Raw genomic sequence first — 20,071 nt, forward strand, 5'->3', positions numbered from 1 at the left:
TTACACGATCAAAGACAAGCTCGATCTTAGTTCAATTCTGAATCTATCAGCTACTAGGAAAGACGTGTCCTAAAAACAACGAAAACCGACACGACACGAGGCACGAGGAATTGAAAAGGATACATTTCGGGTTCGGTTTCGATTTCACGTGATCCAAAGATTAGCAAAGCTACATGATCAAAGACACTTACTCTTGTATAAAGTTATGTTCTTTTCATGCTCCTAATAATGGCAGCTATAATTAACTGCACTGTTAAAAGTAAACACAATAATGGGATCAGATTTTACTTTTATCTTTTCAATGAATCATAATCTTTCTTTTTTTACTATTGAACTGCGTCAAAGTACTTTAGTGACTTGAGAGATAGATATCAATTCCTGTGATGAACTAAGCTTGTGGGGTCTTGAAAGATTCAGCACAAACACAAGATGATATCAATGGCACTCAAAGTTGCTATCCCAGCAGGCAGCCGTGTCGAGAACTGCTATCGAGTTTCGGTTGTTGGAGTATCAACTTCAATGGCTTTGTAACAGCCCAAGTCCACCGCTAACAGATCTTGTCCGCTTTGGCCCGTTATATATAGCCGTCAGTCTCATGGTTTTAAAACGCATCTGTTAGTGTAACGACCCAAGCCCACCGCTAGCAGATATTCTCCTCTTTGGACTTTCCCTTTCGGGCTTCCCCTCAAGGTTTTTAAAACACGTCTGCTAGGGAAAGGTTTTCACACCCTTATAAAGGGCGTTTCGTTCTCCTCCCCAACCGATGTGGGATCTCACAATCCACCCCCCTTCAGCGCCCAGCGTCCCAGTGTCCTTACTGGCACACCGCCTCGTGTTTACCCCCCTTCGGGGAACAACTTCCTTGCTGGAACATCGCCCGGTGTCTGGCTCTGATACCATTTGTAACGGCTCAAGCCCACTGCTAACACATATTGTCCTCTTTGATTTTTCCTTTCAGGCTTTTCCTCAAGGTTTTTAAAACGCGTATGTTAGGGAAATGTTTCCATACCCTTATAAAGGGTGTTTCGTTCTCCTTCCCAACAGTTGTGGGATCTCACAGTTAGGAAGAGGTTTCCACACTCTTATATTATGTTTCGTTCTCCTCTCCAACCAACATGGGATCTCACAGGCTTCATTGATGTGGTTGAAGTGACTAGTGACTAGTGAGTCATGAAGATCACTCAACTGTTGTCTAAATTGTATGAATGTTTTCATATTTCCTCTTCATTGATGGCATCTTTGGATTACAAAAGCGACGTTCGTCGTATCGAACGTTGCGAAAATGAACGATTCGATGCTGAAGAACAAGCTGAGGTTATCTTCAGCAAGTTTATCCAGCTCAAGGATTTGTTTGAAGCATGTTTTACTACAGGAGTTGAGAGGCAGCTGCATATGGAATTCAGATATAATGACCCGAACGCCGTTATCGACAGCTTACGACACGAAAACATGCTGAAGGAAAGGGAGATTGAAGGCTTGAAGCATTGTAAAAAGGAGTTGGAAGCTCATAAGGAGGTAGCTAATGATATCATTTCCAAGAAAGTTGATAGCATAATGGAGGAGAATTGTTTACTGTTGATATAAAATAATGAGCTGAGGAAGCAAAACATGGCTTTACATGATCATTGAAGGAAACACTTGAGTAGTTTAAAAGAGAAGTTCATGAATGAAGAACTCTATGCATTGGGTAGCAAAATTAAAGGACATAATACCAACCTTGCTAGGGATGATAGCTTGTTGAACCAGATGTACTTGGAGAAAACGGCTGAAGTCGACGATCTCGAGCGAAAACTCGTGCACCTCGTGAAGCAAATGGCTACAACTTTGGATGAAAATGGGAGAGAAGCTTCGGAATCTATGCTTGAACTAAGTTGTTTAAGAGAAGATATGACACTGCTAGAAGCATGTGAAATCCTGTATCGGTTGAAGAGGAGAACTGAACATTGTTTATAAGAGTGTGGAAATCTCTCCCTAGCATTTGCGTCTTAAAAACCTTGAGGGGAAGCCTAAAAGTGAAAGCCAAAGAGGACAATATCAGCTAGTGGTGAGCTTGGACTATTACAAATGGTATCATAGCTAGACACCAGGCAATGTGCCAGTGAAGAAGTTAAGCCCTGAAAGTGTGGACACAAGGTGGTGTGCCATTAAGGATGTTGGGCCCCGAAGGGGAAGAGAATGAGTGCTAGTGAGGACGCTGGGCTCCTAAGGAGGTGGATTGTGAAATTCCTATCGGTTGGAGGGGGGAACGAAACATTCTTTATAAGTCACACCCCTAGACGACGCGTTTTAAGAACCTTGAGCGAAAGCTCGAAAGGAAAAACCCAAAGAAGACAATATTTGCTAGCGGTGTGCTTAGGCTATTACAAATGGTATCAGAGCCAGACACCGGGCGATGTGCTAGCGAGGAGGTTGAGCCTCGAAGGGGGTGGACATGAGGTGGCGTGCCAGTAAGGACGCTGAGCCCCGAAGGGGTAGATTGTGAAATTCCATATCAGTTAGAGAGAGGAACAAAACATTCTTTATAAGGGCTTGGAAGGAGCTCAGTGCTAAACAAGCAGCTTGTGCGTTGCAATCTAAGATGAACAAATAGGCAGCTAAAAGGGAAAGTAAAAGTGGTTAGAGGAGGAGAAAGAAGAGTCTTTCAAGAGAGTTCAAGTGCTTGAAAACCCGTTTCGGTAACGTTTCCATTTTCCGTTTCTTGTTTCTCGTTGACTCGAGGATAAACTGGGCTAACAAATCAAGTGGGTCTCGTAACAACTTGATCGAGGCCTATATTAGGTCGTCTCGAGGATAAATTGGCTAAAGAATCAAGTAGCTCTCATACCGACGTGATCAAGGGCTATATTACAAAAGGGTAGAAAAAGAACGTGTCAAGGTGGAAACGTGAACCAAGTTCAATAAACACGAACATTTTAAGTTATGAAATTTGTCTCTAAATTTTTAGAGAGGGGCGTATCATAAATATAAGAATTTCTTATATTACTATAATCGAATAAATCTAAAGAAAACCCACAAAATTTAACAATTTAAAATTTTATCGTTTTTTTTTTTTTAAATCTGTCCATTTAAATATGCCTAAAAAATGTATTTGTCAACATTTTTTTAATAATAAATTTCTACTAAAAAAATAAAAATTATTTATATATTTTTAATTATATTATATATATATATATATATTTAAATAATTAAAGTTTATAATAAAAATAGATATTTCTCTAGTTTGACCTTTACGATGGTCCGCTCCGTATATGCATACTTCTCTTTCTCTGAATCAGATCGGACGGCGTAGTTTTGTTTTTTGCTCGATCTATTTCACCGCCATCTCCGCATTGTTGTCGTCGATCGTTTTTGCAAATCTCCGTGGCGATAACACTCTTACATCTTCGCCGGTTGCAGTAATTCACCGGCAATCATCCTTGGGTGGGTACTCCAATTTCTGCTTCTTTCTAGCACTGTAGCTCTGTTCTGATTTGATTTTCCCTTACTTATCGAATCCTGTTCTGTGGTGCAATTGCGTCATGTTTCGTGACTGTAGTTATTGGAATTGTATTGAACTGCGAATTTTGTGCCCTTGAATGATCTACAGATAGGAAATGGATGTCGATAATTGGCGCTGGGGATTGGCCTATGATCAGTGGGTTGCATTGCCGGTGTCTGGTTCTCGACCGGCAGCTCGTTATAAGGTGAGTTGTTGTTTTGACGTCGAATTGCGTAGGTTTTTCTTTGCCTTGTAATAATTTTAGGAGTGTTGTAGATTCTGGGGTAGATTTGTTGTGTAAACTAATTTCGGTGATTTCGTCTATTTAGCATGCTGCAGCAGTTGTTGATCAAAAACTCTACATTGTCGGTGGAAGCCGTAATGGCCGGTATCTCTCTGATATTCAGGTCTTTAACTTAACCAAGGTTGGCTAAGTTGGTTTATGTTCGTCTTCATTGGATTCATTGTCGTTTGTCTATAAACAGGTCTTGGACCTTGGCAATTTGTCGTGGTCCAGTCTTAAACTTCAAATAAATCCTGGTGTTGAGAGTTCTGAAGGCAATGGTGGCTTAGTTGAGTCTCTTCCACCTATTGCAGGGCATAGTATGGTAAGCATTCCAGGCGTGCTTATTGGTACAATTGTTACATGCCCCATATCATACTTTTGTTGATTCATCTATAGTTACCTGATGGACTGCTTGGTAATATTAATCGGTAGGTCAAATGGTATAAGAAACTTGTCGTGCTTGGTGGAAATTTGAAAGGATCATCTGATAGAATTATGGGTTTGTGCTCTATGAACTTAATTATTGTCTATGTGATTGTTTCATCCCTTTATGATCTTAATGCTGTGATGCAAAGAATCACTTTGCGTTTTTAGGCTGCAGCATATTAATAATTGGATTCTCAAACCTTACTCTCTTATTATGGTCCTTACAGTTCATTGCGTCGATCTAGAAACACAAACATGGAGTGTTTTGGAGACCTCTGGAAATGTTCCGGTATTTGGCAATTTTTTTTAGTGGTTTAATCTGGATTTCCATGTTTATGCCATTCAGATTTTTTTTTTTTTTTTTTTTTTGCTTATACTTCACCCTTCAAAATGATCTTGATCATATTGCTTATTGAGTTTGTAATATTTCAGATTGCTCGTGCTGGACATTCAGCAACTCTTTTTGGTTCCAAAATCATAATGTTTGGTGGAGAAAACAGTAGCAGGAATCTTCTAAACGACCTCCATGTTCTTGATTTAGAGACATTAACCTGGGATGTAGTGGAGGCAAAGTAAGTATTGATTCTGGTTGTTTAGTCAAGTGTTTGTCTACTTTGGGAGACTGTTTCATCATTTCCTTGGTTTTTGATAGGCTGACACCGCCAGCTCCAAGATTCGATCATACAACTGCAGTGCATGCAGAAAACTACCTCCTAGTTTTTGGCGGTTGTTCTCATTCAACCTTTTTTAGTGATCTTCATGTGCTGGATTTTCGTACTGTGAGTATTTCCCTCTTTTCTTTTCTATTGGCATGCATATGTTTTCTCATTGAAGTGATTGCATGTATGACTTGACTCATTGTTCTCTTGGCTTGTCTACCAATTCACATATATTATCTGTCAATTTGTGTACCATAAAGAAAAAAACTAGAATATTTGACGACAATATTGATACAACTATTTTTTATTGTAGCACTTGCATAAAAGGTATTAAACTTGTAAAATGCAATGCCCTCATAGAGAAATCATGTTAATCTATGCTAGTCTTTTTACAACCATAGTCTGGAACTACTGTGGTTGGCTTTACTTCTGGCAGTACTAATGCTTGAACTGAAGTCTTAAGATTCTTGGATGGTCATTGATCTCCTAGAAAGAATTGAACTTCATTTGTAGTAGTTGCGTTAATACCTGTTTAATGAGTGATTACAGTTATTCTAGAATAGAAGAACATGAGATCTCTTAATCCACAGATTTAACAAGTGTTATAAAAGTTGGGGCTTATCAAATTTATATTTGTACCCCCATGGACTCTGAAGATACTTATCATGACAAGTCAACTAGAATAAAGGAAACCCTACCTTTAGTTTTGCCTTGAAGACCATAGTTGGTAGGCTGGAAAATCAACTACTTCAATGGGGCCCGGTCAATGAGCTTGCCTGATTATTGAAAAATTGATAGCTGGAGCTCCAGATCCAGCACAAGGTCACAAGCTTCCTCTGCTTAAGACTTCCGGTCAAGCTAGCCACTTCTCCTTTTGTTGGTGGCATGAAACTTTATGGTTTTAAACCTTTTTGTAATCGTCCATGCCCTGAATCAGCTGTCACCATCCTCTTTTCTATAAGTGACATTTAATCTCCTCTCGCTATCCATCACTGCGTTCAGTATTTGATCGCGTCATATGTTAGAAACTAAAACCATCAGACCTCTGATCAAATTATTGAATTGTGTCACCTGTCTCTCGCTTATGTGCTAGAAAACTATTTTTACCTTATTTTTTCGGGTAGACTGTAGAGTGCCATGGTGCTTATTTTTAATGGTTCAGAGGTTGTAATTGGAATTATATATTCTCCTTTAACCATTCAAAGATTATTTTTTTTTTCTTCTAATAAGTGACCAAAGAAATATATTCTACCATAGAAGGAAAACAAGTGGGGGTTGGATTGGGTTTAGTAGTCCGGTATCAGCCAGACATACAAAAAGGTATTCAAGAAAGTTGTGTAATTTTAACTCTTCTTGGTCAGCGCTTGCTAATAAATATTGGGTACTTTCACCAAGGTAGCTCCACTTCACTAGCTAATGTAATGATAATCTCCATTTCTCTATGCTTCCATTTCTCTATGCTTAATAAGGCATGAAGAAAAAAATGTGATTTTCGTCAAATTTTATAAATTATTTTTTTCCCTGATGAGCAATAAATAATAAAAAGCATATCTCAAAAAAACAAAAAAATAAACAAAATAAAAAATAAAAAAATAAACAAAAAACAAGAAGAAGCACTATAATGTTATGTATGCTGCAGATGGAGTGGTCCCAGCCACAAATACAGGGGGATTTGGTGACTCCTAGGGCAGGCCATGCTGGTATAACCATTGACGAGAACTGGTATATAGTTGGTGGTGGTGACAATAAAAATGGTATTTAGAGTTTCTTAAATTATTATATAAGCTTTAAGCTTTAAACATATTAAATTACTAAAAGATTGTTATGAATATGTGGACATTCCTTTTCAGGTTGCCCAGAGACAATGGTGCTAAATATGTCTAAGCTTTCTTGGTTAGCTTTGACAAGCGTAAAGCAAAGAGAACCCCTTGCTAGTGAGGTGATTGCAGAATACATTCTTGCCTCAACTGTTTCCTATTAATTTTTCAACTTTATCAAATATTACATGTGGAACTTTGTCCTATGGTTGCAAGCACTAGGTATTAATTTTGATGATAACATCTTGAGATCAAATTGGTTGGTCCTGGTGTGTGTGTGTGTGTAAACTATTATGGTCCTTTTTCTCTATTTTCTTTGCAGCACGCTTGATGATTGTTGCCTGCCTTTAATTTCCCGGTAATATGAATTATGTATGACTTATTTTTCTTCCCAAGAAATAGGACACATGCAACCATTATTCCCCAAGAAAAGAGTACTGGCCTGGAATTTGGAATAATTTCCAACTAAGTACTGATATTTCTTGTACTAGTGGAAAAACAAGGACTAAAATAAACTTTTTGAAATTTCTTTTTTATTTTTTTATAAGGAGCTCTCAAGGTAAGTTCAAGTCGAAACCAGTCCCTAAAATGGACTATGTAATGTACTTTATCGGCTAGGTTACAGATGGACATTTTAGCAGAAGGTTCTATTGTATCAATCTACCCTTGTTTAATTCTTATTGATGCAGCAATGCAACTCTAGTGTCTCCATTAATAATGTATGTGATCTTCTTAGTATTTTACTAATACTTACCACTGCATTGTGGGAATAGGGAATCAGTATTAGTTTGGCTACAATTGAACAAGAGAAATATCTGGTTGCTTTTGGCGGTTACAATGGAAGGTATAACAATGAGGTATGTTTTAGGCAAATAATGCATATCCTTGTGTTTATATGAACTGTTAACGAGAATTTGTTATTGTAACGTATTTCCGTGCCGTTATATGGTTCGTAGGTTTTTATCATGAGACCGAAACCAAGAGACTCATCACGTCCCAAAATATTCCAATCACCCGCAGCAGCAGCGGCGGCAGCTTCTGTTACTGCTGCATATGCCTTAGCCAAGACTGAAAAGTTGGACCTTGCGAGAATTGAAGATGGTGTCTCTAAGAGAAAAGAAGAAAAGCAATCTCAATCAAATGGTGCCATTGAACTTGAGGCCACGAGAGAAGAGAAAGCTAAGCTAGAACTAACACTTTCTGAAGTTCAAGGAGAAAATTCTAAACTTAGGGAAGAGATTGGTAAGGTAAACAATACTCATGCAGAGCTGTTTAAGGTATGACGTTTGGAGTCAAATATACACTTCAAAATTATATTGTTTTCATATTTGATTCTGAGCTCAATGATTGTTGAATTTTTATCTCAGGAATTACAGTCAGTACAAGGTCAGTTAATAGCTGAGCGATCAAGATGCTTTAAATTGGAGGTTGATTTCATCATAAAACTAATGACCATCTACGTACTTTGCTCTCTTTAGGTGATCATATTGATTAAAAGATCTTAATTTAGGCATCATTTTCTTTGTTTGTTCCCGATTGAGATCTAACAGGCACAAATAGCTGAAATACAAAAGTTGCTAGAATCAATGCAATCCATTGAGAATGAGGTCCAACTCCTAAGGGAACAAAAGTCTGCACTGGAGAAACAAATGGAGGCTGCTTCATCAGTTCAGAGACAAGGTTCTGGCAGAGTGTGGCGGTGGATCGCTGGATCGCCAGGGGTTGCAGCTAGTCCTTGAGATCCAGTTTGATCGTTCCACACCAGCAAGGCAACCACCTTTAAAGAGCCATGGTGATGCTGTGAAACTGAGTTCAATTATGTTGCAACGAAAAATTTCGACATTGATTTGTTAGATTGACACACAACAGAGACGACCAACTTCGATCGGATTGGTGCAAAGGATGAAGTGTGTTGTTCTCTTTGGCTACTATACAGGTAATTAGGCGTGTATTCTTTTTTCAACATTTGTTCTTACACTTAATTCTTTGGAGCGTCTTCTCTGATTTTGCATGTTCATCTTAGTTCACTTGTCAATACTTCATTGATATTTGGGAATGTTCTCCATTTGGCTATCATGGAAATGATGTCTTGTATTTCGATTTGTAGCATCTGGCATTATCGAAATTCTCGCAATTAATGAAAACTGATCGAATCTTGTTGATTTCTATTGCACATTGTCATCTTCTCTTCTGGAAAGTTAAAGTAAAATCATTCGTTAGCAGTGATTACTTAGATAGACATGACCTTTTGTATATTAGGATTGAAGAGGGGCATCTAGAGTTCTTAGTAAATTCAAGAGTTCTTAGTAAATTCAAGAATGCCGCTACCGAGAATGCTACCTTACCTTACTACTTCTAACTATTTGAACTATTTGAGCTTTTGTACAAGAAGATTAACCGAGGAAAGGCAGTTGAAGTAACAAATGAGCACCCTAGTGCATAAGAACTAGACTTAGCGACAATGGAATTCAAGTCGATATTTAAATCCTACACCCTCAAAGAAATTCTTTTTCGACGGTTGTTAGAGGTGGACTAGTTCCTTCCGTAACTCTTCTAAAAACGAGTTGGGATCTCTTTCTAACGAAAGGTTTTAGTGATTCCAAAAAATTATGTAGATTTGAAAAATTTTAGTATATAGTTTCTCACCTCAAAATCATTCTTTTAATAATCACCTTTAAACTTGTTTGAGAATATTATTTACTAATTTGTGCTATCAAACACTAGATTCTTAAAAAATAAATTATAATCACGTGCGAAGTTAATTCGAACATACCCGAAGCAACGACCATATCTTTCTGCTTAAATAAAACCATCAACAAAGTCAGGTGATGAAAGCTTCTATTTCCCTTTTATCATATACCTATAACCATTTAAAAAGCAGGGATATGAAGATCAAAACGCCCAAGAAGAAAGTCAAATACAACCTTCGTAATATATATGCAGTATGAATATTACTTTCTCCATACAGTGGCTACAACCAGAACCTGCTTCCCACATCCACCTATTGTGTGTAAAACAGCTCTGTAACCAAAAGAGTATAAAGTTCATCCACCTATTGTGTGTAAAACAGCTCTGTAACCAAAAGAGTATAAAGTTAAAAGCCAAACCCCAGAGCACAGGGCGGGAATGGGACCGGGACCGGTACGGTTCCATGTCACCTCGGTTTAAATAACGTTCCAGTGGCGGTAACAAATATGCAAGATTGCTGTTCTTGGCTGCTTGAGAGGGAGATTTGCAGCTAGTTAAAGCCTTATTCATTACCACAGCCGATCTTTGATTCTGCATCAATGGGAATAGATACAACTCCCAACTTTATAGCTAACTGAAAGTATTAGGACCCAGAACAGCAGAAAGAAGAACAAGAAGCCTCCTCGAGTTCCCATAATCCCGTTCTTCTGAGATAGTACATCGATCATTTCATCATTTTCACCATGGTGATGATGTCGAGCTGAGAAAAGGATGAGGTCAACATCCCCATTCTTTCCATATAAGGTATTCACCAGATCATAATTTGATGTCGAGTTACTTATATGGATCATTCCAGCAGTCCTATGAATTGAACTGGAAGTCTGTGCTGCTGAATTCAGCTGAATGGCCATGTCCTTTGATGGATACTCAGAAGCAAATGCAGGAGGTGCAGGGATGTCACCCAACAGGGAACTGACACGTTTGAGGAACGGTAATGTCGAATCTAGAACAAAAAAAACCCTCCTTTGTCTGAGTTATCATGAAAAAGTTTCTACCATCTTGATTCTAACTATTTTAACATTGAGAATTCTACCTGAACCTGCTTCATCAGCTTGAGTGTTTAGCTTTGAAGTGGATGCATCATTGATGGAAGCAACGGACGTCTGTTTGGTAGCCAAGAACTCATTTTCTGCCACTTCATTTACTTTCTGTACAGAGATTCAGTAGTTTAATTCAAGTTAGATTCAAAGTTAAATCCCAAATGCCCGACAGTAGTACTTGGGAAGATAACAATTACCTCTTCAGGAATTGTTTGGCCAGAAATAGGCACTTCGCTACCAAAAAGTTCGGTCGGGTCGAAGGACAGCTGCAAGTTATCATCTGCATCAAAGAACGTAAGATACTCTTCAAGAATGTCGACACCGGTTGGGTCAGTTTCAACTGGACTTGAAAGATCGTTAGCCTCTAGGAACAATTCCTCATTGAGGGCCAGATCGTCTGGAACACTTGGATAAGGCTCATCAAGTAAGTAATCAATATCCTCGTCCTTAAGATTGTCACTTGATTCAGCAAGATTTCCACTTGATTCAGCAAAACATTCATCTTTTTCAGAATTCCCACCCATTTCGTATTGCTCTGGTAATTGAAAGAATCCATGGTTATGCTGTAGCTCCAATGGTTTGTTATCATTTTCAACAAGCACATTGGGTAGCTCAACAGGATTTATTGTATCTTGAAGATAGTTCGACAGAGGTTGATCATATTCAAATGGAAGTTCACCATCAAAATACTGCTGCCAAAAAAGTGAGAACAAAGCATCTTTAATTACCTTGAAAGTTCTATGTAAACGAGCACAAGGGAACAAATTAATTAAAAATCAACACACATTTCAACAGATCATAATTGTAACTTTTATTTGTTCTTATTTCTTGGTTTAAGATTAATGTAATATGAAGCACGTAAGGTGCACACAGATTTCCTCAAGTAAAGATTAAGGAACATGATTGAAGTATTTAAAGTTGTTTTCAATGAGCTGAGAGGAGACTGGTTTCGATAACCCTTTGTGATATATATAACTCGTTTTAAAAATCTTGAGGGGAAGTCCGAAAGGGAAAAATCTAAGGACAATATCTACTAATGGTGGGCTTGGGATGTTACAAATGATATCAGAGCCAGACATCGGACAATGTGCCAGTGAGGAGGCTGAATCTTGAAGGGGGTGACACGAGGCGATGTGCCAGCAAGGAAGGCTAAGCCTTGAAGGGTGGTGGACACAAAGCGGTTTGCCAGCAAGGACGCTGACCCCAAAGGGGTTGGATTGTGAGATACTACGTCGGTTGGGATAGAGAAAGAAACATTTCTTTTATGAGAGTGTGGAAACCTCTCCCTAACAAACGCGAAAGTTCAAAGAAAACAATATCTACTAGCTGTGCGCTTTGGACCGTTTCTAATATATATATATTTCATTACGGCAACACAAGAATTCAAAAATTGAAAGACTGAACTGACGATGGAAAATTTAGTAAAAGAAGGTCGCTGGCTATATTGAACCAAGAACAGACCTGAACAATTTCGTCCACTTCCAAATGCATATCATCATCAACATTAACCAACCCCTCATTCACCACAGCCTCCTCGCCAGGTAGAGTTAAATCTTCATCATTCTCCCACTCCTCTTCGATAAATGGAGCTCCATATTGTTCTCCATTCTTCGGCCCAGAACCACTCTTTTGAAATATCCTACAAAGCACAAAAGCATCCTGCCCATCCAAAACAACATCAAAATAAATTCAACATGAATCAAATCACAGCGAGAGAACGAAAACTTTCAAAATCCTCACCTGCACCACCCCAGCTTTCTCCAAGTCTTCGTCCGTAAGCCTATATTCATGCATCACCCAATTGCTGCGAGCGCCCCGAGGCGCCCGTCCGCTGTGGTAAACAAGGGTCTTCTTCATCCCAACTACTCGGGAGTTATGACGCACCGGCCGGTCCTTCCCGGTCGTCTTCCAGTATCCATTCTCCGTAGCTCTATTTGTTCTCGAACTGTTGCTATACTTCTTATCCAGAGGACTAAAGAAGTACCACTCCAAATCCCTGGTTCTCAGCTTCGACTTCTCTGAAACATAAAATTCCCAACAAAAAACAACTCGATCATCAGAATTCCCGCCAAAACATACACATTAAAATGAGAAATGGAAGCTATCTTACCAGGAAGATCCCATGGCTCCGATTTATATATGTCAACGACGGAGATAGTATCAAAACAGAGGGGCTTGCCGGAAACCTTGCGCCTAAGGTAGTATCGCACAATTTCCTCGTCGGTGGGGTGAAATCGAAACCCCGGAGCAAGAGAGGTAGCAGAATCACGGCCCATAAGCAAGATAATCAGAAGACCAAAGATCGAGTAGGGTTTAACCGATTTTCGAACAATAAATCAGAGGTAGAACGTGCAAAATTGAAGCGGAAATCGGAACTGGATTGAAATCAAGTTTTCCAAAATGATCAACAGAAATTAATCCGATGATTTTCAATCAAACAAAATCATATGCACGAAACAATCGGAAGGCGGAAGAGGAAAAAACAGAGGAAAAATGAGGCCGGGTGTCGTACCATTGATGATACAAAAAGTCCATTTAATCATCTTCTTTCTTCGTCAATTGGTTCTTCAGTTCTTAATTCAGAAGGTTCGGGAATTACTGAACCCTTAAAATCACTCGTCTGTCACACTTTCTGGGTGAACGTATACGCTATTGGCTAACGGTGGGACCGCTTTGGGTGAAACCTGATCGCCAGATATTTACACGTGGACTACTTTTTAGCGGACAGTGGCTGATTGGTAATTTTACCGTGACGTAATTGCATCCGTCAGATTAATCTTCATCACAAGATTAAATTCATCGAAGGGTAAAACGGTCAAACCATCTCTAATCTCTCCTTTAAATAATAATAAATAATAAATAAATAAATATCTCTAAGTTTTGCTTTTACATTTTTTTAATAAATAAATAAAGTTTTAAGTTTTTTACTTAATTTTATTAGCCATAAAATTGAATAAAAATAAAAATAAACAGCTAAATAAAGGTTTATAAGGGTACAATTGTAATTTTAAAAACAATAAATAAATAAATAAATATCTCTAAGGTATGCTTTTACATATTTTTAATAAATAAATAAAGTTTAAGCTTTTTACTTAATTTTATTAGCTATAAAATTGAATTTTAAAAAAAAAATAACTAAATTTTTAAATATTAAATATAAGTATATAAAAAAATATAAAAGTTTAATGACTTACTACACACGGTCAGTTTTACATCCCGAGAAAAAATAAAGCTTTATAGGGGTATAATTGTAATTTTTAAAACAATAGAATATATATATATATATATATATATATATATAGGTTTTTTAAACAAGGTGTGAGGAAGTTTCCAAAGTAGTTTGCTTAATTCTCAAGTCAAATAAAGGCTGCCTAATGTCACCATCAATTTCAACCTAAACTTTTGACCATACATTTGTGAGCCTTTATCTTATGAAAAATGTTACATATTATCCATAGAATATGCATCAATAAATTATAATTATATATATTTTTAAAAAAAATAATAATTGACTTTACCTTATTAAATTAAAATCAATTTCATTAATATATTTTACGAGCAATTAAAATAAATAAATAAGACTCAATCAATTCAATTCAATTGACTAAATAAATTTAAAATTGCCATTTTTAATAAAAATAAATTATATTGTTTTTTTTTTCTTTTTGGAGATTAATTTATTTTTAAAATTATTTAGATATATTAAATAAAGAATCTCTATATTTTCTAAGTGGTTTTAGTTTCAAATGTTGTATTTGTTATTTAATATTCAAAATAAAAACATTTGGGCCACAGGCCCAAATATGACAATATGAAACTAGTGAGGCCCATTGGATAACCTCATAGCTGGCCCAATGTTTGGCCTTGAGACATCTATTGGGCCTGTGGCCCATTTGTCGAAGTTGCTTTTTGTCTGGGCTGGGCCTATTCTATTTCCAAAAGTGGACCAATTTTACGAATTGATAATAAAGAGGCTATTTTTCCAAATACTTCGTTAGTAAGGACCAGATTGTAAAGGACAACATTATTGCTTCTTGAGTTAATATTCTGAACAGTTGTTGGAAGTTTTTTCAAGCTATATTTAAAAAAATAAAATTTACTTCGAAAAATTTAAATTGATAATTTCTAATTTCAATATGATAAATATTATAAAAATAAAAATTCTAATAAATCTAACGTGAGCTTATGTATTAACCCAAGCCCACAGCGAGGAGATATTGTCTGTTTAGGCTCGTATTGTCGTTGTCCTTGGGTAGAAGGAGGTAGGGCAGTCTAGTCTAGTCTCGTTTCTATAGCATAGTGCTAGATCGTATGTAGCGGACCTCTTATCTATTATCCTCTCTATATTGGGCTTTACCCTGTTGTCAAATTGAGACTTGTCTCTTGCTATTATAAAAAAAATAGGTAAATTCAAAACAGATATGGTAACCAACTCACTTTATCCAAAGAGTCATCTATGATTTCCTTCTCGAACAACAGGCGATCCTTCACGATTTTAAAATGGATCTCTTAGAGAGAGATTTTCACACTTTTATAACGAATGTGGCTCCAACGGATCAAGAACATTGTGTGAGATAAAGAGAAGAGAGAGATGATGAGGTGGGCAGGTAAGAAGTTGTTGAGTGGCAGGAGCATGAAGAACACTTGTTGAGCTTAGGCAATGCCAATCCATTTTCCATGACACCGCTCTCTTGCTTCTAAATTTGTCCCTTCTTTATCATTACTTCATTTCTTTATTTCAACCAAAACCCAGTCAAAATCCAACATGAACAACAACAAAAACCCAAATATTTCATCTAAAAAACACCCATTTCTTGATTCATTCTCTCTTTCAATAATCCATTCAAATTTCAAACACCCTGTTCTTCATATAAACGTTTGAATCAAATAAAAACCCTCAAAAGCTTGAAAAATTGTGGACAAATTGGAAGAATTTTGAGATGAAATGAGACAAATAATGTTGCAGGCCATAGAATCTACAAAAAGCGGACTCAGCCCATTGAAGGTAAAGGGCAAGTTTGTCCAAACGCTATAATTTACACACGTACACTACCGGCTACTGCCAGCTCCTTCTCTCTGTTACGTTTTCGTTTCTCATAACCTCACCAATTCCATTTCCTTCTTTTGATGGTTTTGATTTCATTCTGTTCTTCTTGTTTATGGAAAAGGGTTTTTGTGAGAGAGAGTTGAAAAGATAGAGAAGAGAAATGATGGGTTCTTCTTCAAAAGCAAGAAGCAGTAGCTATGATTACTCGTTCAAGATACTGTTGATTGGGGATTCTGGCGTTGGGAAAAGCAGTATTCTCCTCAGTTACATATCCAATTTTGTTCAAGATCTGTCTCCCACAATCGGTTTGTTCTATGTCTTTCTCATTATATCTGTGCATGTTCTTGTGGATATCTTGAAATTGCTACTACCCAGATGCTCTGTTCTGAGTTTTGGTCTTATTTGAATCATCTGAGAAATCTTGATGGTTCTGCTAGTTGGATGAACACATATTGGTTGAATATTTTTGTTTTTTGTTGTTGGTTCTTCTTTGTTCTTAGTCTGCTGATCGTAGTTTTTGGATTGATTTCTGGCGTTTGGAATGTTTTTGAGTTGGGAGTTATATGTTAGAATGGTTTCTCTATCTTCAAGGGATGAAGTGTTGTCGTAGTGGGTAACCGTCGAAGCCCACCGCTAGTGATGTTGGCCGCTTTGGCCTGTTATGTACCGCCGTCAGCCTCATGGCTTTAAAACGTGTCTACTAGGGAGAGGTTTTCACACCCTTGTAAGGAATGTTTCGTTCAGAGATCTCATAGAGTGAGAGCTACTGGCTTTGAATCAATTTTGTGGCTGAGTAGATTTAGTTTCAAATCATGATTAGTTTAGAACTTTGGAAAGCCACACACACATATATAGAGTTCAACCAGTCTGGATTCGGACCTCTGATTTGTTGGTCGAGGACATATGCTTCACCTAATTGAGCTGTGTGTGTGTATATATATATATAGAGAGAGAGAGTTCAACAAGTCGGGATTCAAACCTCTGAATTGTTGGTCGAGTACATTGTTTCCCCTAATTGAGCTGTGTGTGTGTGTATATATATAGAGAGAGAGTTCAACAAGTCGGGATTCGAACTTCTGAATTGTTGGGAGAGGACATATGCTTCACCTAATTGAGCTATGTGTGTGTGTGTGTGTGTGTGTATATATAGAGAGAGAGAGAGAGCGAGTTCAACAAGTCGGGATTCGGACCTCTGAATTGTTGGTCGAGGACATGTGCTTCACCTAATTGAGCTGTGTGTGTCTTATATGTGTGTGTATATATATATAGAGAGAGAGAGTTCAACAAGTCGGGATTCAAACCTCTGAATTGTTGGTCGAGTACATTGCTTCACCTAATTGAGCTATGTGTGTGTGTGTGTGTGTATGTATATAGAGAGAGTTCAATAAGTCGGGATTCAAACCTCTGAATTGTTGGTTGAGTACATTGCTTCACCTAATTGAGCTATGTGTGTGTGTGTGTGTGTATAGAGAGAGGGTTCAACAAGTCGGGATTTGAACCTCTGAATTGTTGGGAGAGGACATATGCTTCACCTAATCGAGTTATGTGTGTGTGTGTATATATAGAGAGAGAGTACAACAAGTCGGGATTCGAACCTATGAAGGGTTGGTCGTGGTCATATGCTTCAACTAGTTGATCTATGCTTCCATGAACACTTCGAGAGCCATATTATTCTTTAAAACGAGTCGATTGTACTTGGTGAGGTAGGTGCTCATTGTTAAGGAGTTTGTAGTAGGTTGAAAAGAGGTGTCTGTGGCCAGGCTCCTTATAGTATTGGGTCGGGAATCTTTGCTCTTCTCTTTTGCATTTCTGCTGTCTGCATTCTTTTTTGTGTCTGTCTGTACCGCAAAAATGGTCGACACCAGCTCTAATGGTTGAAAATAGAGGGCCAACTAAGACCCTGTAATAAAGCTTCGATAAAACAAACGATTCATTCCCACAACTTCAGACCAGGAAGAAACGAAGTTTTTTGAAACATCGGAATGATACATTTAGTCGTTTATATGAATAAATTATTCTAATTCCATTAACTTCTCATTTCGCTCGATTAATTTTCTTTTCATGCATGGCTGCAGGTGTGGATTTCAAGATCAAGATGGTAACAGTTGGTGGAAAAAGATTGAAGCTAACGATTTGGGACACAGGTAACTGGATGATTTACCCGTTCTTCTGGTCTCGTGTTTACGTTTTTAGCTTGTGCGAGCTGCTCGATACAGAAAGTTTCTTCGTTTTTCTGCTTCGATGCTACGCTTACTCTATGAAGTGTTCGTTCACCCATTTAATATACAATATCTTATCCTTTGTTCTTGTATGCAGCTGGACAGGAGAGGTTTGGAACATTGACAAGCTCTTACTACAGAGGTGCACATGGAATCATCCTAGGTATGACCGAAATTTATCCGTTAAAAAATTCTTTGAAATGATTATTTTTCTAAAAAAAGCGGGAAAATTCCCCTCGGGAACCTCCTTGCCCCGATTCCCACACAAATAAATAGGGAGTTTTGTGGGGATGGGGTTGAAATAGTAGGTGGCGACGTGTCGGTTTTCTACGTTTTATTTTGGGACCTTTCTCTCATGGCACGTTCCGTTGTCACGGTTGAATGTATTGAATTCAGTTTGAACACTTCACGAGGCTGATACTTATGTATGTTTTGCTGATAGTGTACGATGTTACCCGACGGGAGACGTTTACGAACTTGATGGACGTATGGGCAAAGGAAGTAGAGATGTATTTAACCAATCATGAGTGCATAAAAATTCTTGTTGGAAATAAAGTCGATCGAGTAAGTTGTATGATCCTACCGTCGTTCAAACCTCAAACTCTTCATTTTAAGGAATCTTTAATATCGACAGGGTAGCGAAAGAGCTGTTTCGACAGAAGAAGGTATGGCCGTTGCCAAGGAGCATCAAAGTTTGTTTCTCGAGTGCAGTGCTAGAACTCGAGAAAATGTCGATAGATGCTTTAAAGAACTCTCTTCAAAGGTAACGCTCCAACGCTAAGATGCTCGTGTTTTACTTCATTGTGTTGTATTCGAACTAAAAACTCCTCCTAAGAATGGCCACAAGTATTAGTTTAGGAGCTGTAATGCAACGGTTTGCGTACTTACTCGAGCTCGTGATATCTTCTTCATTTCTTTTCGGTGGGGTTAGCTATAAAGCTCAAAACCCGGTCCCCCATGTCGAATGTATTTCATCTCATGATCTAAATCGGTTTATTACATTCCAGATACTGGAAGTTCCGAGTCTACTAGAAAATGGATCTGTCGTGGTGAAACAGAAAATTTTGGACAAAACTCGAGCACGAAAAGAAGCGAACGATGGGGGTTGTTGCCGCTAACCCGACGCAACCCGACGCAACGAATCAGATATGGAAGATCACGAAATTGTTGATTAGAACAGAGGCCAGGAAAGACACAAACGAGGCAACCAAGGTGATTACATTGTTTGTATCAGCTTTTTTCTTTCAAAAGAGAATAAAAAAGAATGCATTGGAATGGTGTCTTTGAGATCACTGTAAAAGTTTTGGGTGAATTTTGTTGGGATAATGACTTTTTGAGTAACAAAATTTAATAAAATCCTTGTAGATAATGTGAATGTATTTTTAATATCATTCACACTTCATCCCCTTCTTTATGGGTCGGGACTATGATGAATGGCCGATGTTCGAATTCTAGGGGTGTTTTTATGACTGGATAACTCGATTTCAATTCGGTTGTTTGGATAAGTATAATTTTTTTTATTAATAAAATAATAATAATTTGACGACATAATCCAAAAATAACGTGGTGGGTTGAGTTGTGAATTCTATTTAAGTTGTTCGAGTCATCGATCCAACTAATTCGAAATGTTTAGTCCATTCGGAAGATTTTTTTTTTATCTAGTCTAACCCGTGTATACCTTGAACATGTATACGGATTAAATAAATAGTTGTAAAACACTAATATCATCAGGTGTGATAACGAACAAATCAAATTATTTCATTTCTAGAACGTAAACAATTTGGTAAATTTTATTGTCATTTTCGAGCAATATAAAGTGTTGGTAGGTAGAGCATCATGATGAGCATGTGGGATTGCATGATAAAGACAAACGCGCTTTCAAGAAAGTCGGGTCCTATTTTTGCATACTTTCAATGACTTTTTTGGCTTTCGTTTGGCGCTATATAATTTATATCCCAACAAAATATTAAATATTAAAATAAAAATAAAAAACAAAAATAGTCAAATTCAATATAAGTGAAATTGGTTGTCATCAAATATATATATACGAGTAATTGCTTTCTTAGTCAAGTAATGGTATGAACATAAACGAGCAAATTAACTAAATCAGACCATAATTTCAAATGATTCTATCGTATTTAAAAACATAAGAGTCAAGACTTGCCTACTAGCATATTCATACTTGCCGAACAACCTAAACTTATAGAACTAGAGTGATTTAAATTTTGATCTTTGAATCTTTTAACAACGAGTAATTTTCACCTGTCTTTTTGAATATTCAAGACAAAACATAATGACATTGACATGATCAGCTACTTTTTCTCTACGAGCATTAACAACAGCGAACAACA

The 20,071-nt window shown here is 37.5% G+C and overlaps 3 protein-coding genes across 6 annotated transcripts; 2 read left to right on the top strand and 1 right to left on the bottom strand.

Annotated features, from left to right (window-relative positions):
* Positions 1 to 3,225: 3,225 nt before the first annotated feature.
* Positions 3,226 to 8,834, top strand: LOC111794442 (Galactose oxidase/kelch repeat superfamily protein). Of its 2 annotated transcripts, XM_087124171.1 has the most exons (14): positions 3,226 to 3,420; positions 3,587 to 3,683; positions 3,808 to 3,885; positions 3,964 to 4,086; positions 4,197 to 4,263; positions 4,418 to 4,479; positions 4,623 to 4,762; positions 4,843 to 4,969; positions 6,489 to 6,603; positions 6,700 to 6,788; positions 7,440 to 7,523; positions 7,623 to 7,943; positions 8,034 to 8,093; positions 8,217 to 8,834. In XM_087124171.1, the coding sequence occupies exons 2-14, from the start codon at positions 3,594 to 3,596 to the stop codon at positions 8,403 to 8,405; spliced, it is 1,545 nt and encodes a 514-aa protein (XP_086980297.1). In that variant the 5' UTR covers positions 3,226 to 3,420; positions 3,587 to 3,593; the 3' UTR covers positions 8,406 to 8,834. The 2 variants fall into 2 exon arrangements, with proteins under 2 accessions (XP_086980297.1, XP_086980299.1); XM_087124173.1 differs by lacking the exon at positions 3,226 to 3,420 and having other exon boundaries at positions 3,607 to 3,683; positions 3,808 to 3,866.
* Positions 8,835 to 9,575: 741 nt separating this feature from the next.
* On the bottom strand, positions 9,576 to 13,025 carry LOC111794430 (NAC domain-containing protein 78). Of its 2 annotated transcripts, none has more exons than XM_087124163.1 (7): positions 12,565 to 13,025; positions 12,195 to 12,472; positions 11,916 to 12,113; positions 10,652 to 11,146; positions 10,448 to 10,562; positions 9,719 to 10,357; positions 9,576 to 9,667 (listed from the first exon to the last, which is right to left on the bottom strand). In XM_087124163.1, exons 1-6 carry the CDS (start codon positions 12,728 to 12,730, stop codon positions 9,951 to 9,953), a joined length of 1,659 nt encoding a protein of 552 aa, XP_086980289.1. In that variant the 5' UTR covers positions 12,731 to 13,025; the 3' UTR covers positions 9,576 to 9,667; positions 9,719 to 9,950. The 2 variants fall into 2 exon arrangements, with proteins under 2 accessions (XP_086980289.1, XP_086980295.1); XM_087124169.1 differs by having other exon boundaries at positions 10,652 to 11,143; positions 12,565 to 13,023.
* A 2,196-nt stretch (positions 13,026 to 15,221) lies between these two features.
* On the top strand, positions 15,222 to 19,089 carry LOC111778898 (ras-related protein RABC2a). Of its 2 annotated transcripts, XM_023659012.2 has the most exons (7): positions 15,222 to 15,459; positions 15,623 to 15,806; positions 17,577 to 17,645; positions 17,818 to 17,883; positions 18,163 to 18,284; positions 18,355 to 18,483; positions 18,728 to 19,089. In XM_023659012.2, the coding sequence occupies exons 2-7, from the start codon at positions 15,662 to 15,664 to the stop codon at positions 18,836 to 18,838; spliced, it is 642 nt and encodes a 213-aa protein (XP_023514780.1). In that variant the 5' UTR covers positions 15,222 to 15,459; positions 15,623 to 15,661; the 3' UTR covers positions 18,839 to 19,089. The 2 variants fall into 2 exon arrangements, with proteins under 2 accessions (XP_023514780.1, XP_023514704.1); XM_023658936.2 differs by lacking the exon at positions 15,222 to 15,459 and having other exon boundaries at positions 15,499 to 15,806.
* The last annotated feature ends 982 nt before the right edge of the window (positions 19,090 to 20,071 follow it).

Source organism: Cucurbita pepo, chromosome 1 (assembly GCF_057944985.1).
Source record: "Cucurbita pepo subsp. pepo isolate OVF chromosome 1, ASM5794498v1, whole genome shotgun sequence".
Classification (NCBI taxonomy): domain Eukaryota; kingdom Viridiplantae; phylum Streptophyta; class Magnoliopsida; order Cucurbitales; family Cucurbitaceae; genus Cucurbita; species Cucurbita pepo.